The sequence below is a fragment of the Macrobrachium rosenbergii genome, chromosome 19, assembly GCF_040412425.1.
Source record: "Macrobrachium rosenbergii isolate ZJJX-2024 chromosome 19, ASM4041242v1, whole genome shotgun sequence".
Lineage (NCBI taxonomy): Eukaryota > Metazoa > Arthropoda > Malacostraca > Decapoda > Palaemonidae > Macrobrachium > Macrobrachium rosenbergii.
Window position 1 is genome coordinate 31,034,025 of NC_089759.1, and position 26,042 is coordinate 31,060,066.

At 40.8% G+C, this 26,042-nt stretch overlaps 2 protein-coding genes across 21 annotated transcripts in view; both read left to right on the plus strand.

Annotated features, from left to right (window-relative positions):
• The window catches only part of milt (trafficking kinesin-binding protein milt), a 349,817-nt gene that overhangs the window by 305,721 nt on the left and 18,054 nt on the right, over positions 1-26,042 (plus strand). The gene's annotated exons all lie outside the window — the stretch shown is intronic.
• Positions 15,035-25,817, plus strand: LOC136848796 (myb/SANT-like DNA-binding domain-containing protein 3). Of its 8 annotated transcripts, none has more exons than XM_067121448.1 (2): positions 15,035-16,215; positions 22,764-25,817. In XM_067121448.1, the coding sequence occupies exon 2, from the start codon at positions 23,262-23,264 to the stop codon at positions 24,585-24,587; it is 1,326 nt and encodes a 441-aa protein (XP_066977549.1). In that variant the 5' UTR covers positions 15,035-16,215; positions 22,764-23,261; the 3' UTR covers positions 24,588-25,817. The 8 variants fall into 8 exon arrangements, with proteins under 8 accessions (XP_066977549.1, XP_066977551.1, XP_066977543.1 ...); XM_067121450.1 differs by having other exon boundaries at positions 15,035-15,638; XM_067121442.1 differs by having other exon boundaries at positions 15,038-16,147.

The following is a 26,042-nucleotide window of genomic DNA, read 5'->3' on the forward strand; positions in this document are numbered from 1 at the left end:
GAATTTTATCCACTGTTGAATATCGGTATGGCTTAAGAGTGAATTTTACCCACTGTTAAATATCGGTATGGCTTAAAAGTGCTGCGTTACAACACCTGCTTCTGCCATTCTGAAGTTGCACCATCAGTATTATTATTATTACCTTAAATAGAATCAGTGTTCACCCATGACGGATGGATACCAGAGTTGCATGACATTTTGACACACTTCATTGTCATAATCCTCATTTGTTTTGGATTTCCTCATACTAATCCTCATTTGGTGCATCTGATGGGTCCCAGGTATTGATCAGTAATTTTCGTACATAACTTCCATTTCATAGCTGTTTGTGAATAGATGTTTGTAATGTCTTCTTAAGTATCTTGGCTTCCTCGTTTTGTGTTTATTTTTTTGGGCAAACTAAATAATAGTGTGGGTGCATGGTATTTAGAAGTTCGATATCTAATACCTGCTGTGTGTCAGTTGTTTGCTTGTGTTCATTGACCCACACCAGACCTCTTATACCCTTTAACATTATACCATACCAACGGACCGCCCAAGACAAGGGGCTGCACTAGCATAAGGCCAGCTTATTCCAAACATACCTACTGTGTATCGATACGGTCTTTTGACATTCGAAGGAACCTAATATTCAGGTTCGTATTTACTGCTGAGTTGTGTAACTAGGCCTCTGAGTCAAAATATTTGACTTGTGTACAGTTGGCCATTCACGTGCATAAAAACCTATGATGATCATACGTGAAAGGACATTGATCCTCTTTTTTTTTGGGGTGGATGGGGCGGGGAGGGCGGCCGACTACTACTGCTTGTCGAGAGTGGCGATGACATCTGACCATTTGCATATCCACTTCCGAATATGATTCTAAAGTTTACGCCTCAGGCACGGGTGATGGGATAGAAAGCTAGTTTGGGTTTGGCCAATTATTATCCTTATATGAAGCGACGAGTAAGGACGAGGGCCACACCGAAACCTGTTGCCCCAAGCATCATTACAAGTCTTGGTCCCTCACTTGTCGGAGAATGATGCTTGCTCGCTCTTTTGACCAAGGTCAACAATACGATTCAGTGCGTCTTTTATACGAAAAGGTAACTATACCCAATTTGTGTGCGTGTGTGTGAGCCGAAATCTCTCCTGGGCAAAAGATATCTTCTGGTTCCTACAGTAATGTATGAAGTTAGAATAGACTAAGTGTCTTTTATAATAAAAATTAAATATGTCCTGTTTGTGTGTGCGTGTATTTTACCTTAAATCTCTCTGGGCAAAAGATGTTGCTCTTTTCATTCTTCTGGTTCTTACAGCAATGAACTAAAGAATAGGCACCTGGCGTTCTTTTGTATTATGTACATATCTTTGTGATCCGAAGATGTTGACAATAAGACGTAAAAGTGCTTGACACCTGGTTATTAATTTTACACCTCTCCAGTACTCTTATGCCTATATATGTGTCACGTGCAGTTTTCTAACTAAACAGAAATATATGTATAATGTATGTATGTATGTATGTATATATATGTGTATTCTATATATATATGTATATAAATATATATATATATATATATATATATATATATATATATATATATATATATGTGTGTGTGTGTGTGTGTGTGTGTGTGTGCATGTGTGTATTAAAAGCTAAGAATTACCGTAAAAGATTCCCCACTTACTTTTTCTCGATCAACCAACAGTTCTGTCGACTTGAGAACTTAGCGATATACAGCAATTTAAAAATGTACTCAGTAATTCATTTTTCGAATATTTGTAAGTTTACAGGCCAGTGGAGCAGTTATTGAAATTTGAAGTCCATATGGGAAACGAGAACATTAGTACTGTACAACAGTTTCTTCCCAAGTAGGTCTCCAGTGTGATTGAATATACCACGTCGTATTTAACACGAAAATCCCTTATGTTAGTGACATAATAAAATATAAGAGCCATGTTTCATCAGGGAGTGAGAAAAAAGAAACATATTTCTCGTTCGTAATAAATGCCCTACTCAAACCTTAGACAGAATGGAACACAGTCACAGAGTCGTCTTACGTAATAAACCAGTTAAACTTGATAAGCGAAGCAGGTCGCTAGCATATTATTATTGTTCAAATTCGCTGTTGTCTACAGGGGCTTTGTTGATGGGAATGTGGTCAGTGCAACTCTTCACTTCTCAATAGCTGTTAAATAACATGTATTTCACCACCTTTTGTATGTAAATAATGTTTGTATGAAATTTAAGTAATTTGTTTAACCTCTTCTCTATTATATGGGCATTCAAGTCAGTGGCTTAAAGGCTTGTTCTGTATAAATGTTTGCTTTCTTTTATTATCAATGATATTAGTAACAGAATTACGAGAGAATGGTACAAATGATTCTCCCAAAGGGGCTTTTAATTAACCAATAATAAATGCTGTAAATATACCAAGATGTCTGGCAAACTTTAATGGGGAAGAAAGAAATGGGATCCATTTTTGCTTAAGGTTGGTAGAGACTTGGTAGGGATAACTTATCTGTTCAGATAAGTAATTAAAATATCTTATTACTGCTTATAAAGACATTTATACTGTATAATTTAGTTTGCTGTCGTTATTTTTTCCAATAAATTCGTTTTTTTTTTAACCCTTAAGAAGGTTGACACGATGAACCTGTCCTCCAACTTTCATGTAGCAATATATTTTATGGAGGTCTTTATTTTATCTTAAACCATTTTATTGCGCATTTTATCGTTATCTTAACAGGTATTGACGATTATGCTATCGCATTTATGATAGCATGTGAAGGCGTTCCACCCAAATTCTTTTTTTTTTTTTTTTTCCTTCTCGAATTCAACATGAAACCTTATGCGATGATTGTTTAGAGTATTTGCTGTAGTTACCGCATGAGAGATCTGGTCTTTCAAAGAAAACACGAGTAAACAATAAAGCATAGAAAACGAGCTTACTATTAGACGCATAACACAAGTAAACTACACATGTGTCACGCCGCTACCATCTCTGGCTCCGTAAGAAAATCAATATCGACGTTAGGGAGGCCGATGTGGGCCCTCTGGCTCCAACCTGAGGAGGAAAGCAAGGTGCAGATAACCGCTATTGATCGCCAATGACTCCTCTGATCTTGTTGGCCCATTTTCTTCGGCTGGTGGTAAGGGGAGGGTTGCTAAGAGAAAGAAGAGAGAGAGAGAGAGAGCTCATCGTCTTTCTTTCATATGTCTGCCGACCAAGGGGGTCTCCTCTCCGTATCCTCCCAAAGCTTGTAGGGCGTGAGTGCGTAGGCCTACAGAAATATCGAAATCAGAGAGCGAACACTGTCAGTTGACTTTTGAAGTTTGGGAACAGCGAAGAATATTGTGGCAGAAGGTAGTGAAAATGGCGATCTTTTTTAGGGGGTGGGGCTTGGGAATAGAGAGAGATAGATAGAGAAAGAGAGAAAAAGAGAGAGAGAGAGAGCACTCAAATAAGCCCTCGCTCGCCATCTGAATATCTCCCAGGTCTCCCTCCCTCACTCACTCACTCTCCCGCTTTTCGCTTTCCCTTACTCTCCAGCACCAGTGTCTCCTCCCTGGGCTCTCCCTCGTCTCCCTCTCTCACTCCCTCCCCCCTTTCCCGCTTTCTGCTCTCACTTTACCTCCCCCTACACCTTCCTCACTGTCCCAACTTCTTCCTTCTCAACCTCCCACCCAGAAACACTCCCTCCGCCTCTCACTCTTGTAGTCCACTCGAGATGGTTTGTTTCCTATTTCATTTGAGCAGCCTTTGCTTGTTCTTCGCTTTAAACGACGGAGTCTGCAGGCATTTTCCCCTCTCCCTCCGGCGCCACCTTCCATAGAAACGACGTCCATCCCCTCCATCAGAATCATTTCTTCCATCTGCTACGGAGAAATATCCCTCCGAGGAAGCGATGCGTACTTCTTGTGTAAGTCTTCGAAGAAGAGCAGGAAGAAGAACAGGGGATTAGAATGGGGAAAGAATGGGCGGCGCAGCACCTTAGTCCTAATACACGCACAGAGAGAGAGAGAGAGAGAGAGAGAGAGAGAGAGAGAGAGAGAGAGAGAGAGAGAGAGAGAGAGAGGTCGTCGTCGTTTTAACCCATCTCTATCTTCCTACGAATGTCTTAGATGTCTCAATTGTATGATATTTTTTTGTGAATTTTGTCTTTTGTTTAGCATGGCCATTTCTCTTTGGTCTGGGGTCCCAGTTGTACTGGATGCTCGTGAAATCGGAAATTTTTTGTTTCAGATATATTTTGCTTCGTAAATCACAGTTACACCCATAGGAACTGCCGTAGTTCCTCCAGATCCGCCATATGTGGATTATCCCTTGACATGCCTTTCCGGATGTTAATAAAGTAGAGTGGGCTTGTAACATCTTTTTGATAGTTTTCAGTAATTTGACTTATTTTTACTTCTAATATTTACAAACAAATGTAACACTTTTTTTTTGTGTTGGTTAGTAGTTCCCTTTGTAGGAAAATGCATTCGTAACAAAAGTGCTACATTACCGATCTTAATGAGCGATATTTGGTTCTTGACCAAGAACTCGCGGTTCAGCCATGCAGTCCTCAAAGCTCATGATGCGTAGATAACATAAGCATCCCCTCTTCTTCATAGCGAAGCTGCAAGACAAGCATGAACTTGTGTGCATGCCGTAATGTAACTAAATTATCAGTGATACACATCACAATTAGCTGAAAGTACCCCTTGAAAGTACTTGGTGGATGGACGGTAACTTAATCCAGAAGCTACGATTTGGATCTCGGAGTGATACTCTCCTTTAAGCTGTGACAGTCATCTTGTATCTCTGTAGTGGGTGCATATTTATGAGCACGGGAGCAACTTAAAAAAAATGAATTAGGATGAAATGTGCTTCACATGAGAACCCGAATTGCTAGAGGCATTTCAGCTAAAAAAAATAAAGGTTCAGGGTCTTACCGATAATGTTATAGCCCAGTACAGTTTGTTGGCAGTGAAAAAACAACGCGCTGTGTCTGAGATGATCACAGTTGACCAAGGTGGGTCTCAGACGATGTGTCTTTACTAGTATCGTTCAGGGTTTACTTTCAAATTCTCGAAGAATTCATTCTTGAATAGTTGACAGGTAATACTACTATCTGCCTCTCTCTCTCTCTCTCTCTCTCTCTCTCTGAGAGTCATTAGAGTAATGTGTCGGTACACGTCCGTTCTAAAAGTCTCTAGAGGCTTATCGCCTTGCGACTTTGGCTTAGCGTCCGCGTCTCCTTTATCCGCGCCTTTGTCAGCGAGCAACCAAGTTTGCCATTGAAGGCTCCATTTCAATCACCATTATCTTTCGGGATTTCCTCGGCTTCCAAGATTATGCGTGCTGGTGATTTGTCGGTGATTGTGAAATTATTGTGTGCGGGGATTAGAGATTCCCGGAACTCTCATGTTTCGGGCGATGATTGTTAGGGATTCGGAATGGAATGGAATGGTGCAATGCAAATCGATATCGCTGAGGGGTATTGTATTGCGTGTGTGAAAGACCCTAGAATAATAATACCTTACGGTTATTTAATGCAAGTTGCCTTTTCTGCCGAAGTGTGTTAATGCGCGACCTGAAATAAAGGATATATCGAAACCTAATATTGAATTCAAGTTTGCCAAACCGCAGGTGTAGTCAGCGGGGTATCCTGTCGATTCATTGATGTCAACTTTTGTTTTCCTTCCATCCGCTGAAAACGGTGGATTGTTTGTTGACTATTAACGAGGTTGAAAGTCATATAGATAGGCGGGCTACCTATCTAACTAGGTTTTCCACTGAAACGTTTTTCATAACCCGTCATCCTGATAGCATGAGTAGTGTAGGCAGATCAAATTTTGTTGTCATTCATCGTAAGAATGTGTCCTGTTAGCGCGGCCGTTGTTAACGTTGCGTACAGACTACCATATTCTTCATGAATTCATCGTCTAAATATCCTGTAGGTATTTCTAAGACTAGTCTTGACATTAGCATCAAGGCTGAACTTTTCCTTGGATGGTTTGATATGAGAAACATTTTTTAATTGTTTGAAGTGAAGATGAGGTTATATTATGTCAGTGGAATCACGCAACAAACAAATGCATATTTGGTTGTGACTCATCAGTTCGTATGAGTTTTTATTTAAGCTCATTTTCATACTTCAGTCAAGGATTGAGGTTTATGGGTGTTAGAAATCACAAACAGATAAAAATGAACAGTAAATAATGGTAATTGAACGCTGATGTTAGATATTACTGTTGAAAACATAATATGCAGTGATTATGATGACTAACTAACGAAGTTAAAAAGTTATTATCAAGATAGTACAATTTGAATATAATAAGCTAATTACTGGCGTGTATAACAATTAAAATCTTATGAAAATAATGATAAAAGTGATGGAAATTGCCAAATAGAAGCAAGCCCCTGATCAGTATTTTTTTTTTTATGTACCCACCGCGAAGTAGACGCGACTGGCAAACTTTTCCGTAACTGCATGGGTCCAGTGCCCAAATTGAAAAGAAACTCGGGAAAAGATCTATTTTATTGCTTTGTATTCGTGGCTTTGATTATTGCATGGTTTTTGTTGCGAGTTCTGCCTTATTGCTTACTGTATGTTTTCTTATTATTATTATTATTATTATTATTATTATTATTATTATTATTATTATTATTATTATTATTATTATTATTGCTTGTTTGCCGATGGGATTGTCAACTCATTTTTCTTTGTTCTACTCTTGCGTGACTGTAGCTATCTAGGGATTATACAGCATATGTATGTATGTATGTATGTATGTATGTATGTATGTATGTATGTATGTATGTATGTATGTATATGCATATGCATGTATGTATATATATATGTATATATATATATATATGCATGTATATATATATATATATATATATATATATATATATATATATATATATATATATATATATATATATATATATATATATATTTACAGGTAAAGAATTTATGATTTCAGACTTGCCTTCTCAGTATTTAAGAAGTAATTTCCTTTGTGCATGTGCATGTATATATGTATATATATATATATATATATATATATATATATATATATATATATATATATATATATATATATATATATATATATATATGAGAGAGAGACAGAGTCATAAATGTAAATTAGATGACTGTTAAAATCGAAATAATTTCAGCAAAACTCACTCTCTCAAGTTACCAGTTTTGTCGTCTTACGTAGCGTGGTCCAATAATTCAGGTCAAATTTTCAAAGAGAGAGAGAGAGAGAGAGAGAGAGAGAGAGAGAGAGAGAGAGAGAGAGAGAGAGAGAGAGAGAGAGAGAAAGAAAACTTCGGGATATTTCTTTAAAAAAGTTAGCGTCTCTGAGGGCAGGTCAGAATCACGCGAACCAGTTTGTAAATAGACCCAGAGGCGATCCACGTTACCGAACCGGATCGATATTAATACACGCTTCCTGTAATCTGGAGGTTTCGAAGCAACGGGAAATCTTAAGTGGCAACTTATTTGGCGAAATTATTATATTGGTGAAGGCTGACAGCCATCGTGTAGTGGCAGTGATGTATTGGGGACGTGTGCAGTCATGCAAATGTGCTCCTGGCTTTCTTAGTAAACAGAAAGCAAGCACAGTTCGTGTGTCAGAACACCTGATTTTTTACATAAGTCTTTGATTACAAGATCGTAACTTGGTACAGATTTGTTACAAATTATCTGAATTCGCTGCCATTTGCATTATTTTATGATTCTTAGCAGATTTGTATGTTATTTGCTTCTACTTTATTATAAATGCATTAGTTTTGGAAAACGTAGAATTTGTGTCCGAAAGAGAACGTGAAGGTTTCTGTGGCCTTTCGAATTTTCTGTGCTTGTTATGATGTTTGTTTGTGTCTTAATTATTGTTAATTCATTAATATCTGGGACAGATTAGGATTTGCAGTCATTAAACTCATGGCGAGTTTTGGTGCTGTGCAAATCTGGGAAAATGAAAGTAAGTAAAGAGTTGTAGCTGTTTTGGGAATTATTCCTGGAACATATATTTATATCTGAAGACGGATCGTTTTTAGGAAATACGTTGTTTTAGATACTTTTCTAGAAGTTATGATAAATGCTTAGGAATTTCTAATAAACGTCATTAAGCATTAAGCAGTTTACTTCTATGTTATACTATTCTGCTTTGGTTAGGTTAGTCATAAAAGATAGTTAAACTTTTGATTTAGCGACTTCCAACCTTAAACCTCTTCAGATCTCTCCATTGCAGTTAGTGAGGGTCAGTTGCTAAATTTCAGATATTATTAAATTTCGCTTGTCAATGACCTTCGTGTTGAATCTGAATCTGAATAGTACATCGTAAGAGACTAGTTTATTAAACACCTTTTCCTTTCTTTGAAGAGACCAAGCATCAGTCAACGTTACATGGCTAAGTACCATGGGAGTGTCCGCACCGAGTTCAGTTACCTAATGGAACGATCCTTGTGATTACTGTGAGCTTAAATCATCAAATAGAATAATATGGGATCATATGAAATTCATGAAAAACAATCTGTAAGAATAATAATAGATTTACATTGTAAATTGAAATATGCACTAATTCGTGCATGCATTGGCATATACATAATGCCAGCCACGATGACGGGAAATTACTGGGTACTCGCTTTATTTTGGGGTAGTAATGTTTTTGTTGTGTATAACAATCTCGGTTACGCATCTCAACGCTAGGAAGGTTATTCCGAAGTCAATACCGGAAATCATTATTTCCTGGAAGGTGATTTTGTCTTGTCCTCATTTCAATCTTGTGCATTGCGCCCTTGCTGCTTGTAACTCGAATGGTTTTTCTTTTTAAGAGAAGACAAGTTTCGATGGTAATATTCTTTTGGTATTAAACTTTTCGAAGATTTGGTCCAAGCTGTAATATCATAACCTGTCGGTATTTTTAAGAATCACATTATCATAATTTCTGGATTTCTTCATTTTTTTTCGATACATTTTCTCTGAAAGCCTCCTATCTTGAAAAGTGTCAGAAAATCAAAACGTTCAGAGGTCATTGGGCAACTAAAAATGCTAAAAACATGCGAAACTGGTGTAGAATCAGTAGATTCCATATCATATAGGTACCATATTTCGGTATATTCTTCATCGGTCTATTTTTAATCGGCAGAACTTATGGCTGACCCCCACCAGACCCTTAATATTTTTTTCTTTTTATTTGCTGAAATCGCCATTGTTTCATCCCCGAAATATCCCGGGAAGGGCCCCATCTCTCCTTCTTCTTCTTCTTCTTCTTCTTCATCTTTTTCGAGGGCCAAGACACGCTACTTCCACATTGCTATCGATCTGTTCTCGTCCCTGCACTAGAATGAAGGAAGGAAGCAGGGAAAGAAGCAAGGGTTGGGGAAATGGGGCTCCATAAATGGCTATGGCGGTATCATCGTCCTTAAATGGCTGCCTTGTCTTGCCAGGAAGATGGTTGGAAAGGAAGATCACCTAACGGGAGTCTAATAAACACCCCATCACTTACATGGGACAGAGAATGGGAAGGAGAGGGATGGGAATGTAGTGCGAGGAAGATGATGGCCTGATCTCGGGCTTATGTTGAACTGTCCTCGAAGTAAACAGCTTCGCTCATTTTACAAAGGCCGAATTCCCCGCCCGATAAGGGCCATGCGGAAATTCTGAAATTCAGTGGGGGACAGGTCAAATATTCCCCTTACAATTCGTTATTGATACGCTGAAGAATTCTCTCTCTCTCTCTCTCTCTCTCTCTCTCTCTCTCTCTCTCTCTCTCTCTCTCTCTCTCTCTCTCTCTCGTGTGCTTTTGTGTGTTTTACTTTCATCTCTTTCCTCTGCTTGGGTATTTAGCCTTGCAAAATTTTAAGAAGCTCAGTTAAATAGTGTCTTTCAAACTCCCATTTCAGTCGCGTGGAAACAAAGTAATTTTGAACTGGAGTCTGTATTAAATGTTCATCCTTAGTTTTATTATTATTATTATTATTATTATTATTATTATTATTATTATTATTATTATTATTATTATTATTATTATTATTATTATTATTATTATCTGTGTGGTTCGATAGCGTATTACTTTGGCATGCCCGCGTCTGCAAAATTACAAATCGTTTCTTCTATATCTGAGAGTTGACATGGCAGCTGATCAGCAACTGGTATCATTCAAATACTGTTTCTCAGTATAATATATCTTACTGACAACGACTGTTGGCGCGTCCTTATCTGGTCATATATTTTAGATATCAGGTAATGAGGATTGCCAGTCTCAATTCTGGTCCTCAATGTCCTGAATTTATTATTGACAATGTTGTCCTTTCAGTGTTGACTGGACTGGTTACTCAGAAGCGACTTTGAACTATAATGGTTTGCCTTCAATTTTGTTGGAATTTGGTCGACTTTCATATGACCGTGGATAGTTGCTCATTCACATCTCTTAAGTCTCCGTGGTGCATTGGTTATCAAGCTCTCTTCACCGGCTAGTGACCTGAGTCCTATCCCATTTATGCCTCTGTGAACCGAAGCGGTGAAATATGAATTTGGTAGTTAGCTGAATGTGTTGGATCAAGGCCAGGGTGAAAAGAGCATGGTACCAGCAGCCTCGTATTTTGTGAAATTTGAATTATCCACGCAAGTATCTCATTGTGACGTGAATTCAATTTTTTTTTATGAAAGGATTTCGAAGTGGGAGTTTTGTCAACGAAAAGCAAGCCACGTGGGGTATGTGGCTGTTACAAACATAACGTTTGAATTTCGTCATGAAGCAATTTTGCTATCTTGCTAATCCTCGGGCAGACTTTTGACAATTTCTTCGAAGTCTAATACGATTAGATTACCTGACCTAGGAACTCAGGGCAGGTATTGTTTATCATCATCGTCTGATTTATTTTTGGGAGGCCCTCCTGTCGACCCTCGTGCGGTCCATCGTGAGAAATTTTATTTTCAGTTGTGGTTGATGTTTTTATGGGATAACTTGTTCTTACAGGTACTTATTAATGAAACATACTGTTTAACAAACTGTTTAGTGTAAAATCTTTAGGTCAGCGAAAAGCCACCTTGAATAGCTTGCTTGGCCCATGCAGATTTGGTGACAACTGAGGGGCAAAATCTTTTTCCATTTACATATTTGTTGTATCCATCAATGGAACTCGACCTAATAACCTGTTAAGATAGGTAGCACGTTAAGGATTTCCATAATGCTCATGTGTGGCGTGAAAAATGTTCGATTAATATTACTAATGTATCACATGAGAAAGTTCATATCAGAAATGTTATATAGCCACGGTGGATTTTGCAAAACATCAGATCAGAATTTTTCACCTCAAGAGGCACAAGGGTGTAAAAACCAAATGTGAACCAAAGGACCTGCGAAGCAGCGCTAGACACGACACGCGTTTATTACAAATTTTTGTTACAAATTCTACGTTTGGTGCAGCTTGGGGCACGGAAGAAATAAGGTGCAAACTAAGACACATGGCTGTGATTTCCATTTCGTCTTTTCAATTGCTATTTTCTCACTTGCAAACTGGAAACTTCCGAGAAAGGATCTTAATAAATGTAATCGTGAAGCCAATAACCGGTGGGTTTCGCGTGCGTTGGAGAACCTTGTTTATTTCAGGGGTATTTTTATTTTCGAGTTACGTGTTCTGGAGGTAAGGGGATTGAAGGGTGCGTTCTTGCACCGCGGACTTTCTTTTTAGAGCTCGACTCCACTATTCTCCGTGTCTTCTGATTCTCGTCTTTGTTCTGTTTCTTATGCAGTATCTTGCAATAATAAATTTTGTGCATGCAGTCTCTATACTATATTATAAAAAAATATATATATGTGTGTGTGTGTGTGTGTGTGAATGTATGTATGTATATCTTATTTTAAATAACCTCAGTACGGTCTTGACTTCTCGACTTTGTCACACTTTCTTTTACGCTTATCACTACAAACCTTTTATCCAAGCCGGAAATAATTGAGGAAATAAATGTCATTTAATATCGAATTCCCTACACCTTGGGAATAACTTACACCCAAAGGGTTTATAAAAACATTATGCATGCATACATGCACCTGTTTCATTCCTGGCCACCCATACATACAGGAAAATATTGTTCAGTGTTGAGCCTCCTTGATATTTCAGTACCTTAGAGAAATGCGTCATTTCCTCGTTTTTCTCGTGTGACTTCATTCCTGAAGTTCTTCCCTTGTGGCTCAGTTGAAAAAGTCTCTCCCCTCTGGAATAATCCTCTTCACAAATAACCCTTCACTATCCCCCCCCCCCACCCCCATTCCCGTTTGCTCCTCTCACGTAATCCTCAACTGCCCAATTAATCGACCGGTTACCTTTTCCTGCTGTCTTGGTCAACTGACAGGCCTTTGACTCCACCTCCTCCATTCCCCCTCCCCCTTCCCTACACTTCCTTTCATCTGTAATCCCTCTTACCGTTCTTTGCCTCCCTTTTATTTTCCATTCTTTTACCGCTCTGCCACCATCTGTTCCCTATATATATTCCCTCACTGATAACTAAAAAAATGGTTTTATCACGAGTTGATATTCTCCTTTGCCGTGCGAGGCTTCAGACCGTGTCCTTCTTGTGCCGGATACTCTGCTTATGATAGTCTGACCTAGCCTGACCTCTGGATTGACCAGAGCGAGACTTTAAGGGAAATTAGGAACAGCATTCTCTCTGCGGACGTCGACAGATTTTTTTTTCTTCCTGGTAGCGTTTCTAAGTATTTGCAATCTCAAGTGTGGTAATCATCATCATCATCATCAGGGTTACTTTTTAGTGACCCATCATTTGCCATTATTCGTTGCATCAGGCGGCCCCTTTTATTTGTTAGTTTTCTTAAGAAACCAGTTTTGTGTTCTCTTTTTTTGTGGTTTTGATTTTTTCGGGAATGTCTCGTACTGCCGATTCTGTATTTCATGCATTGGGTTAATATTGTTGACCAAAATGATACAGATTTCTGTCCATCCTAGAAGTACTTAAGTCAAATACATTATGCATTCTCTCTCTCTCTCTCTCTCTCTCTCTCTCTCTCTCTCTCTCTCTCTCTCTCTCTCTCTCTCTCTCTCTCTTCAAGTGTTTTCATTTTCTAAGAGCCTTTCCATTCTTAGGGTACTGTTGACCGTACATTGGAGATTTTTTTTCCTTCATGAAGTAATACTTTGTACTAGCAAATGCCGATGCATTGATAGGCTTAGTTCGCATTCTGTCCTACGTCGTCAAGGAAAAGTAAAGTGAATGAAACAGTGATGGGGCTACATATTAAGAAGCAGAAATATTTAGGAAAATTAATAAAACTAGGAAAATGATTGAAAACAACAAAATACAGAATAAAACTAATTGTTGGTTGAATCTTTTGGGCCAACTGTAGTACTAATTTTGCTTTCTATCTTCTCGACATTATGAAGAAAACAAAGATATAACAACTGTAAGTAAATTTTCTTAAAGAAAATTTTACTTATTTATTAGTTCACAGTCTAAACAAATAAAACCGTTCGGTAATGCATTTTCCAAAGAAAAATAGTTTACAGCCTGAACAAGTCCAACCTTTCGGTAATGCATTTTCCAAAGAAAGATGCGTAAACAGTTTTTCGTAACTAGTGCACTGCAAGCAGTTTGTTTTAGCTACATATGCCTGAAGTAGTTCTGATAATAGATAATCAACGTCCTGCCTAATTCTTGGAGGCCCTTCTTACAGTACTGTATTCGGCCCATCTGACGATTCATTTTATTTGTGTAAGATAAAGTTTACAGTCTTTGTAAATAACCGACTATTGCGCACCATGAAAGTTTTTCAATAATTGTCTAATTTCTTTTTAGTTCCTCAAAAACATTTCTGATACGTCGACCAACTAACAAATAAAACAACGAGTAAATCTCCCGGAGAGAAATTACTTAAGAATAGAAATGTCGCCATAGAATTTAGACTTGATGGGTTGCTTTTGTGAAACAGGAGTAAGTTATTGAGAATTTAGCAACAACTTTGATTGAGGAAAGATAACGCTTTTTAGATTATACCAGCAAGGGTTCTTGCTCGCACAAACAGCCTGTAAGGAAGAGTCTAACGTTATTCGAGGGAGATAAAGCAACGAAAATTTCATAAGTAGTGATGTTCAAAATTCTTAGTCATTAGAGTCCATCAGTAGTTGGTGAAATACTGAAACTTTCAGTATTGTATCTTTCTGAATTATGGGAACGTGGAATTCTGGCATATATTTATTTTTTATTTTTGTTGTATCCGTTGTATTTAGGCATTTGAGATTCTAGCATATGTTGAAGTTTCCAGTAATATCGTTCTGTTAGTTTCATGTATTTTATTCATGAAGCTGCATCGTGGTTTTAGTTCCGGTATTTTATCTTTTTCATGAGCTTTACCATTACGCCCCACTTGCTGGCTTTCAGATACCTGTGATGTTGCACATCTTTTGCCATCTCCGCGTCGCGATCTCTCTCTCTCTCTCTCTCTCTCTCTCTCTCTCTCTCTCTCTCATTACTAAACCACCACCTTTTCCGTCCCATAGAATTGGGAGCCGCCATTGCTACTGCGATCTATAAAATCCGGGCCTGAGTACTTAGTAATCCGTGTTCTTTCGCTGCTTCGTTCAGTCCGTATGGGAATCCATTCGCGTCAGGGCTTGTGTTGTCTGTCATTTCGAAACCGTGTTTATATAACTGTAACTTGGTGTTTACGATGTTCTCCGCCCAATAACCATTTTGCTCTTTATGCCAACTCTCGTGTCGGTACTGTGCATGTGCTTCGCAGCACTTCCCATACCCTCCCTCCCCCTTTTGTTTGTTATTAACCTTTCTGCAGCCATTATTTCCCAAGATTCACGTTGTTCTTCCTCGTTCCTGTGGAGTTGTGGTCCTTTATCCGTATGTATCTCTCTCTCTCTCTCTCTCTCTCTCTCTCTCTCTCTCTCTCTCTCTCTCTCCACCCTTACGCCCCCTTCGAAAGATTCTACTACCCCCGTTGCCTTAACACTTCCCTCACCCGCCCATCGCCTCTCTCCCTTAACGTCCTCTCCTCCCATCCCCTCCCCTGCCCACCACCCATCCGCTCTCACAGGCACACAGACACACACACACGGACACTCGCCGCGCACTCGCACCGCCCCTCAACCGGCACTGACATCGCATCAGGCCAGAGTCTCGCACTCACTCCCGTACCACCTCCAAGTCTTCTCTTTTCATATCTTCCCTCTCTCTCTCTCTCTCCCCGCCAGTGTTCAGGCTCCCTTTCCTCCGACGACGACGACGACGACGACGCTGCCGCTGGCCCCTGTAGCCCTCGCCGACTCTGCTGTCCCTCCAGCAACCCTCACCATGCCCCTCCTCACCCGTTTCCTTTGAATCCTTCTCCTGGCGACCTTGTCCCTTTCTTTGTTTTTCTCTTTTTCTAAAATCCTAAAGCCATGGCGCCGTAGCTTCCCCGGAAAGAGTCCTATCACTCTCGAAAGGGAAGGGTTGCTCTGCCAGAGGAGGAGGAGGAGGAGGAGGAGGAGGGGGAGGAGGAGGAGGAGGAAGAAGAAGAGAGAGAGCGAGGGGCAGGAGGCCGTGGGGCTGAGGGCGTCTGTGAGTGCAGGAGGGGATCCCTTAAGACGAAAGGGGAGGGAGCGGTGCGCTTCTTGAAGGAGTGGTCGATCGGATGGAGTCATCGGTATATACAGACACACTCACTCACACACACGCACTCATATCACGAGAGAGAAACTGACTCTCTCGTTCTCTCTCTCTCTCTCTCTCTCTCTCCTGCCGGCGCACTATTCCGTGTCTGTACCTCATTTACCTAATTCATCACCGTCGCTATCCTCATCACCATCCTCATGCAGCAGCAGCAGCAGCAGCAGAAGCAAAAGCAGCCTGGTGGCTCTCTTGTCAACGTGTGTGTGTACGTTTGTGCGTGTGCGGCTCCCACGTGAACCGTGTACGCCAACAACGTTTGCTTGGCTCGAGCTCTCTCTCTCTCTCTCTCTCTCTCTCTCTCTCTCTCTCTCTCTCTCTCTCTCTTTGCGCACATACACATACACACTCAGTCGCCGCTGGCACAAGTGACTGACCAACAACAACAGCAACCACCAGCTACCTCCATGATGCTGTATCAGTGCCGCCGCGATGCTGGGGATAATCATTAAATGTGTGACTGGAAACCGCAATCGCTCGGCTGTGGTAAAGCTTTGGGGCCAGAGTGTTTCTCGAAATGTTGCTGTGGAAAATTATTACCATCAGTGTCATCGGTAATTAGTGATCGTGAATTGCTGCCGGAACTTTGCTGCGTATACGCCCCCACCCCCAACCCCTTCCGAAATCATTTTCCTTGCCCCCACGTGTTACCGGGGTGGGCGTACGCACGAGGGCCTTGCTTCCCTGACGGGGCCAGAAACACCTGTGCGTACGCAGGCAAAGGCCTGTGAGCCAACCCAACTATTGTTCTCTTGCCACAAATTGGTGTACATACATGCACACTTACTGTCTACCCTCCCCCCTCTCCCTTCCCCCATCCTTTTTCCCCATTTCCTCACGGAGACACTGACTGACATCTCTCTCTCTCTCTCTCTCTCTCTCTCTCTCTCTCTCTCTCTCTCTCTCTCTCTCTCTCAATTTGCGAAAACAGATGAGGCCGAAACTAGACTTTGTGAGTCCCTCTCTCTCTCCCCCCCTCTCTCTCCCTCTCTCTCTCTCTCTCTCTCTCTCTCTCTCTCTCTCTCTCTCTCTCTCTCTCGCACTCTCTATAGTGACTCCCCAACCTGCTCTTGTTATTGATTAGTGTGCATCCCAATGTTTATGTTTGCACAGACACACGCACATCTTGTTTAACCCGCGGTGAAGTTGGCTTGTCACACACGCACACACACAAACACACATACACTGGAAATCAATCGTTGTTTCAGCTCCCCTACCTCTTCCTCCTCCTCCTCCCACCACCCCCTTCCCCCAGCCCTTCTACTTAGGGGTAATATTTGACGTAAACTGAAGCTTGCACGGTGCCAAGTGACCTTTGCATTATGTGCAATGCCATCGCCAGGACGTAAGAGAGACACGCCTCCCTCTCCCTCTCCCCCCCGGCAGCTCAAAACAAGACTTAGTCGAGGTGTTTACGCGATTTCGAACGTCACTCCTGCCTGTCATCGTGAAAGTGCGCTAATTCGAGTAAATCTTTTGGTGATGGATTTTTTTTTCCAGTCTTAGTGAGCTAATTATATGATGATGAAAAATGATTTCAAAATTTTGTGGTAGCAAGATTTTTCGTTACCAGTCTAGTCAGTAAAATATATGGTGAACTATGAAAGGATAAATGAGATCCGCATTTGCATTATTTGGTGGCTTCGTGTTTTTTTTCTTTTAAAATAAAAATGTGATGAATGATAAAACCATTAATGAGATTCTGCATTAGCAATACTTTGTGGTGACATTTTTTTTTTATCCCGATTCTAGCGAACTGAATCTGTGATGAATTATAAAGGAATTGCAGTAATGTGTGTGAATTGTCTCGTGAAGACTTGTTTGTGTCTAAACTTTTAATTCTGACGAAACAAATATGTAATGAAGTATAAAATGACTGATGAGACCTCTGTTTGTATTGTGGTAACGTGATTTTTTCTCTTAGTTAATGAAGTAAATAGTGATAGATTGTAGATTGTAAAGGCATCGGACACCTGTAAGGTCTGTGTTTGCATTAACTTGTGGTAAGATGACATTTATCCATCTTGAACCTAGTGAATAGATATGATGAATTGTAAAGGGAGTGATGAGACCTACATTTGCAGTATTTTTCGGCGACAGTGTTTGTTCTTGGGAGTGCCGCTTGAGTGCCACGATATTATTTGTCTTAAGAAGTTTCTGCGTTCATTGCCGCCGTGGATAAATTTTGAAGGTCACTGAGACAGTGGTAACTTTATTTTGTGTCTTAGAGGTAAGGCTACAGCGTCCGGGAGAAGTCATTTGAAATAACGAAGAAAGTTTCAAGTTGTTTTGCAATTTAGGTGTTTCTAGAAAGTTAGGTCGTGTAGCGGCTCTTTCATGTTCATCATTATGATTATTTCAGTTCTCTCTTTGTATTTTACAGTAGGTACAAACAAGTCTGTATTAGTTTGGAAGTTTAGTGCGAAACCGTTGATCATTGATGGTATCACGCAAGTTTTCCCGTATGCACCCTTTGAAGACACTGAATTGATTAAAAGACTAAATACTAGAAATGACTACTTCTGTCTCGGTCTTGCTTTCCCACTGAACACACACTTGCATATACAATATAATATATATATATATATATATATATATATATATATATATATATATATATATATATATATATATATATATGTATGTATGTATGTATGTATGTATATTATGTATGTATGTATGTATGTATGATTCCATGTAAGTGTAGACGCCCTTTACCTACAAAAAAAGTAAATGTAATGTTTAGCTCTTTTCATTTCGTTGCCGGCCAGCACTCGTCGTCTTGCCCGTCTCTTCTTTACCTCCTTGAATGTAGAGCATGAAAAGGCTGTGATGGATGGGATGCCAGATAGCAGAAGTAACTCATTGTTGTCATTTGATGATTTCCTCAAATCCATTTACGCGATTCTCTCACTACCCCTGTCTGAGGTAACCCTATCACACGGTCTTGCGACTGTCGTTTGCTTCAATGTACCACTTGCAATGTGGAGTCATTTATGAGCGATAGCGTCATTGGATTAACTTCGGAAGTGCGTAAAGCTGTCCTAAAGATGTCAACCTTACAAGGTATTGATTGGATTAAAGTGCGGAGAGGGGGACCGGAATACCGCTAAGAAGAAAGATGATGTCGATTGCAATTTTTTCCCGCCTCTTTCTCTTCCCTTTAGCTTTTTTTTTGTGTGTTCCCCTTGTCAATTTCTCTGCTTTCATTTTTCTTTCGTTTGTAATGATTTCCTGATTTATCCACGCTTTCTGTCACATTCGGTTTTCCTGTCCTTTCCTACTTCATCTTGTCATTTGTCCGTTTACTTGTCATTTCTTTAACGTCGGAGCGGGAAATGTGTGGGCAAAAGAAATGGCGGTGCCAATACACTGGATGTCCTGTGAGTTAGAATATCTATGATTGAGAATATCTTTTGAAGTCTTGTATTGTGTTTTCTTGAGAGATGCATACGTTCGTGTCATTGACGTTAGTAAGTCGTTATGTCGTGATTGCAAGGATGAATGGGATTTTCCCCTTTTCACGAAAGTTATTTCTTTATGATTTAGCTAACAAGAAATTTTTGGGGGTGAAGGGAGGAGATAGGTTTTCACACTTCCATCCTGGATATATGTAGATGCGAGTTCAGCATTAGGCCTACTTCTCTTTCTCGAGTTTAGCAATCTTTCTTCGGAGTTTATCTCTCTCTCTCTCTCTCTCTCTCTCTCTCTCTCTCTCTCTCTCTCTCTCACACACACACACACACACACACACACACACACACACACACACACACACACACACACACACACACACACACACACACAAGCACATTAATGGCTGCTACTACTAGAACTTTTTAAGATTGCGAGGCGACAGGTCATTGGTTATCAGATTCTTGCATCAGAAATAGAAAGCTGCTTCTACAGTACATTTCCATTCATTCATTGCCTTTATGCCGACTACTTTCGTGATTCCTCGATAACATCTAGAGTTTAAAAAACAACCACATATCTTTATAACTGTATTATTCATCAAACCTTTCCGATTGTTAGTGTAGTTACAATAGAATACCGAGTGATCCGTCGTTAAACTTCGAGAGATCGCGCGGCATCGATATTGCAAAGAACTTCAGTGGAATGTGCCGTGTGTTTGGCGGGCCTTTTTATTGCCGTCGGTAGGAGCAACAAAAATTTATTTGTTTTAAGAGAGCTGAAGGACCCCATTCGAACACTTCACTCACTCAAGGGTGATAAAGATTCTGGAGTGACTCAGGGACCTCAAGACGAAGTGATTTTCGTGAATACTTCCGCGTCACGCTATTCTCTCTGTCCGTCGTTTGGTTTCACATTGTATTCAAAAGAGAGAGAGAGAGAGAGAGAGAGAGAGAGAGAGAGAGAGAGAGAGAGAGAGAATCAATGGTGTGTACTCTTTTGCCTGTGAATGGACACCAATCAAATCTAATAAGAGCGTTTGCAGTCGTCTTGGTTCTCCTTAGTAGACTTTGTGTCAGGAGGGAGTGAGTTCCCTTTGTAAGAGGCTGCAGGGATGGGGGATGGGTTAGAGAGGGATTGAGGAAGGCAGAAGCAGAGAGGGAGAGTGAGAGAGAGAGAGAGAGAGAGAGAGAGAGGAGAGGTTATGAGGCGTTGGAAAAGGAGGTTGAAATTCCTGATGGCGGCAACATTGGGAGTTTTCAAGGGTCTCTCAAGTGCATCTGAGTGCAGGCCCGTCGAGTTGCCTATGCGAGAATGTTAAAGTTGCCGGGCGCTAAATGCTCTCCTCCTCTCTCTCTCTCTCTCTCTCTCTCTCTCTCTCTCTCTCAAATACCGGCACCCCTATCCCACATTCTATCTGTACGTATCTGCTCTTCTTTCCTCTTTCATCCTTCCACTTCGAGCCGCTACTACTTTTGGCCGGTTGCGGCTGTGGATGGATCTGCCCTTGATACGCTGTGCTAATATCGATAACAGGTTAGGTAACCTTTTGTCGTCTGTTTTCGACCTCAGTTGCGTTTCTCGGTGAATTGTTTGAAAAGCAATCATTGCCCCCCCTCCTCTCTCTCTCTCTCTCTCTCTCTCTCTCTCTCTCTCTCTCTCTCTCTCTCTCTCTCGTGAAATTTAAATCCGAAGGCCTCGGTAGGTAGCGGGGCACTAAAAGGGAGGTTGAATGTAACCTTTTCATGTTATGGATATTGTGAAGCCAGTCAGTCGCCAGTTACACTGACTAAGAAACAGCCTAAGCTGTGTCCTTCAAGGGATGCCCTTTTTCGAAACGCTCTTGTTCCTTGCGGTGGCGTTTTCCTCCTTTGTAATATGACTCGCACTCCACCTCTGGCATCAGTCCACCAATATCAATAAATGCTTGATGCTTCTGCTGCTGCTGTGTTGTTGGTCTTGCTATCTTTCACCGGAACATTTACATCTCGTTGGTGATGGTCCTTCACATCGCGCAATCCTGAACGCGTTCCAGCTTTTGGGAGATTAATCGATCACTGAAAATATGCACTGTACGTTGACACTGAGCTTTTATTCGTCGTTTTATTTTTCCATAGGTCTCTGCTAGGAGAGTATTGTTCTTTGGATAGCCTTGATGGGAAAGAGTCCTGGATTTTACGCAAAAGAACCTCAATTTTGTGGTTTCCTGGAGAATGAGTTTTGAAAAATAGTCGGTGTGGATGACAGGAAGCAGTTTCGAAAAATACATATCTTGCAGCTGGAAGCTTTAATTCTAGACGCAACTTTCGTAAAGGTCGTCTCCTAGATTGTATATGAAGTGAGAGGTTAATGCTTCAATAGCAAATGGTTGTTCCAATAAAGACGCTTATGTAATGGCACCTTTTAGTGATGTGGATGTCAAAGAAAAGAAGTGCTGTAACCAATCAGTTGCAACTAAATTTCTGATGTTACTTTTCAGTCGAAAGATTGCATTCAAAAAGCCTTGATTATTGCTCTGTTTCGCTTTCCAGTGCTGTTTATACGGGTCATCTGTATGTCCCTTTCAAATTTTTATTGATAATGATTGATTGTATATTATGTGGCGTTACAGCTACCAGGTTCCTTGAAGCTGGTCCAGGTTGTGAATTTTTGTTATAGATTACCATGTGGATAAGCCCAAGAGACACTGAATCTATTTATATGTCCCTATAGTAGCTATAAAATGTCGTTTTCCGTGACTTGCTGTTTTATGGCTGTATAGACTCGATTGTCTTTTTGAATTAAGTGTGAGGCCCTAACAACCATCATGGTTTCCTTTTGAGCCCTTCTTTTTGGCCTTCAGGTGGGCCCATTTTTTTTATAGCGGTTATATTTTTTCATTTATTTATAACTAGGTTTATATGCCATGACAGCATATGAATAAATTTTAAAGTACTCAGTTTCTTTCTATTCTGTGACGGCTGCATATTTTTATGTAATTTTTTTTTGTAATTTAATGCAAACGCTATTACGCAAGATCTCATTCATTGTATTCCCGTTGTTCAACACCTGTAAATATATCTTGTGAATAACTTTATCCTTTAGTATTTTATTTTTCATAGTGAGTTAGCTGTGGGGTCATTTCCATATAATTTGAATTTGATAAGCATTGGTCTTGTATTCTGTTATTTTGTTCTTTTCATTCAAGAGTTTGTGATTTTTGCTGTTCTCTTCCTCTGAGCTCTTAACTGCTACTCAGGAATTTGCGTTGCATTTTTATCCCTTGTTTGTTTTTACTGTTCTTGAATTTGCACTTCTCTCCCACTCTGCACGATTTTACTGTTCAGGAGTTTTCTGTGTTATTACTCTCCCTTTGCTCGTCTTTACTTTTCGTAACCCCCACCCCCCCCCTTTCCCACCACTCAAATCATCAAGTACTAAGTGCCAGAGTTTGACTGCGCCTGTTGGATGGTGGTCGTATTATTGCAAGGGCCACAGTGCCCGTTGTTGGGAGTGGCACTCAAGGGTACTCGAGGCAAGTCTACGATGGTAGAGCCTCTTAAGATCAATTTGTTTAAACCCGTCTTCGTGACCATATGCGAATCGTTTACTGCAAGTGTGATTGCCTTTATAATTCATCATATATAACTGATCTTTCCTATTGATTTAGGTTTGGTATAAGTCGCATTTTAACGTTATCTCTTTTCAGAAGTGTGAAATGAAAATTACTTTGAAAGTAACAATGAAAGGCTAAACATGGCATGCAAATGGATTTTAACTCATTGTGACGAATCAGACAATTGGATAGAATGGAACGCATTCAGTAATAAATGATCATATGTGACTGGAAAATATGGACGCAAAAAACCACCTCTTGACGGCGGTGCGTGAGTGTGAAGTGCCGACTCTTCCCTGTTAAGTAATGTGTGGCATATTTTTACCTGGAAACACTTGCAAACCTTGAACAATGAGCGGTCCCTTAATGAGTATGGCAGTTGCTTTCAAAATGTAAAGCAAAATTAGATAATTGAATCACTCAGTGACAAAAAAATGAACGTCCACAATTAGCAGACTTTTTGTATTTTACAGGAAGCGTAGATTAATTAATAGTACAAGTAATGGTTCAAATTCCGTGTGTTTATATTGCCTGGATAAAAGGGCCGGAAGGATCCTTTTGACCGATTCAAATATTCCCCTGGTGTGGTTGATGAAAAGTATGCTTGAGGGCGTCGGGATGCCTTTAGTATACAGTGCCGGTGGTGCGGGAGGGCGTGAGCAACGCCGTCCCATGTGGACACAACATGAAAAGGCCGTGTTGCGACTCCTTATGAGACAGTACGCAGGCGTGACCGAATTCGACCCGCCTGACGTCCACAAACACCCCATTCGGAACGAGATGTGGCGCCTCCTGACGGCCAGGTACAATGCCCACCCACATGTCAGGTCGAGGGACACCAAGCAACTGAGGAAAGCCTGGGAGAACCTCAAATACCGGGCGCGAAAGTTGGGTGCTGAAAGCCAGCGGAATGGAAGGCAGCAAAACAACAACACAGAATCGAGTTGGCCCTTGGACGGCGTGACCCTCCCAGGACCACAAAGCCCTCCGCCGCAGAGCACAACGCCCACGCCAAGGGAAGTTAGTGATGTGGGCGACTGGAGGGGGTCAGAGGACGAGACTCCGAGGAATGTCGACGAAGAGACCGAATCTGAAAAGATCGTCAAAGACGAGGAGGACGACGACAACGCTCAAGACACAGACAGTGTCCATCACAGTCTGCCTTTGGATGACAGAGGGGGAGGGGGCACTGGTGCTGTCCCTGCTGTGTTGAACCTCCATCCTTTTGTGACGTCCCTCCTGGGTGGAAGTCTCGGCTCTTTAGCCTCTACACTTCCGTTCTTGGCATCGCCTGCCACTTCTCAGCTGGCAACTGGGCTTCTTCTTCCTCACGCCGTCTCGACGCTATCGAGCGGTGATTTAGAGTCCGGCCCAACGATACTGAGCTCCTCTGTAGACTCTTCCACTACTACCTCTTCTTCGCCCACCACAACGGTGGCCTCCATCTTCCTCGCTCCCAACGCAGCCGCCACTACCTCAGGTCCCTGCATCTCAACTACCTCAGAGGCTGCGACTATCACAATTAATGGGGCGTCCCCACCGACCGCTGCCGTTGGAACTAACACTTTTACTACCACCACTTCGGCCTCGTCTACTACGGGAACAGATAAGGCAGCAGGGACGGACATCCCTCTGAATACCGCTACCACGACTATTCCCCCAAATGACCGTTTCCAGCACCGCCTCCATGTTGTAGAGACGAGCATAAGGCATAGCGAAGAGCAACATCAGGCGCAGTTGCAACTCCTGAGGCTGCAGATGGCGCACTCGGTGGCCGAACACGAAGCGAAGATGCGGGTTCTAGGTGCGCAGCTGGAGTACTGGCAAAGAAAGCTCAGAGTACAACAACGGGTCTCTTACGCTCTTTCGGCAATAACCCAGAACGACCCTGATTTAGATGACGAGCCTCTGCCTTGACCCTTCATGTCAATTATAACAGACGATCCTCCCTGGCTGTAGCACAGAACCCTAACGTTAACCTTTCATTCAAGATTATCAAGTTGGATCAAAATGGTGCTTTTAGCTAGGAGCACTTTTCGTTTTTTAGCTGCCAGGTGTATTTTTTTACTTGAGAATTATTTGACTGTTTATGAAACGCAGGATAGCCACTACTATTTTGAATGAAGAAATGTTTGTCATTAAAAGTTTTGTTCCTTCCTCAACGGGAAGCATTTCTTTCTTTATCACATTGCCACAGTAGAATATAAAAAAAATGCATGCGGCAGGAACACGCCCTATTTGTGGATGCTGAAAGTAATAGTTTAGCGCGGAAAGGGGATCTTAAGTAATTCTACAGTTGGGGTCATGTGGAAATAAAAATGTTGGTCACAAGAGGTTTGATCCCAACGATAGACTAAAATTAGATAGTTTGCTGTATGTCTAAGAATAAGCCTAAGGAGAAAGAAAAACTGCAAGTGTTGTCGTGTTTGATGTCACCCTCTTGGCTAACTTTTAGATTGTCTTGAAGTTATCATGAAGTCATTTTATAAATATTTTTTCATTGTTTTGAAAAATTCGTTCTTCGTGAAAGTCGTCCTATTGGCTGATTTCTTTACGAACTTTACGATTCTGGTACAATATGGTTGAAACGGATGTAATTTGGTTATCAGCCAAGATATTTAAGGGTGCCGCATGTTAAACTGACCCGTTTGATTTACCGGTTACTGAGAGGAAGATTTTTTTTTTTTTTTTAGAGAGAGGGGGAGGAAGTTTTTCAAGTCACTGGAGGAGTCGAGTACTCCGTAATAACCTGTGGGTTTATAGTGCGAGAATCCTCCGGCGAAATCGCTGGGTTGGTATTCTAGCAGTACGTAAGGCAGCTTTATGCACTTTTCAGCTTTAATACAAAACCTATAGTTGAATAATTCAATGGATTCTCGAAAATGAATCTTGTAGTAGCAGCAGCAGCAGCAGCCGCCACGCTGGTAGTCCAGAGATGTCACGAGATAAGCTGATGATGGGTTGGGTTGTGTTTTTCCGATTTCGTTCATTTTTCTTCAAAGTCTATGTCCTTGTTTGTTCTGTTCCCCGCCTACAAAGTGTACATATAAATATATTGTGTATTCGTGATTGTATTTACAAAGATGGAGATATATTTTTAGTAAAGACATTGTGTTGTATATTATCGGGAATAAATGAATGGAAACAGGAAGCTTTCATTGACCCTTCTCTTCTGAAGATAATTAATAACCCTCTCTGTAGATTACAGCATTTGAGTAAATATTGTGTAATAAATTTAATATCTTTTCTTTAATTTCATACAATTTGATAACTGATAACTGAATTGGAACGGATCAGGTGATGAAGGTAAGTTTCATTCTATTACAGACTTTTCTTTAGTTTAGCAATAGTGCATTAGGCATGTCTAATACA

What these genes read in the sequence shown, in the direction of transcription:
- LOC136848796 (XM_067121448.1), top strand. Translation starts at nt 23,262, where the DNA reads ATGAAAAGTATGCTTGAGGGCGTCGGGATGCCTTTAGTATACAGTGCC.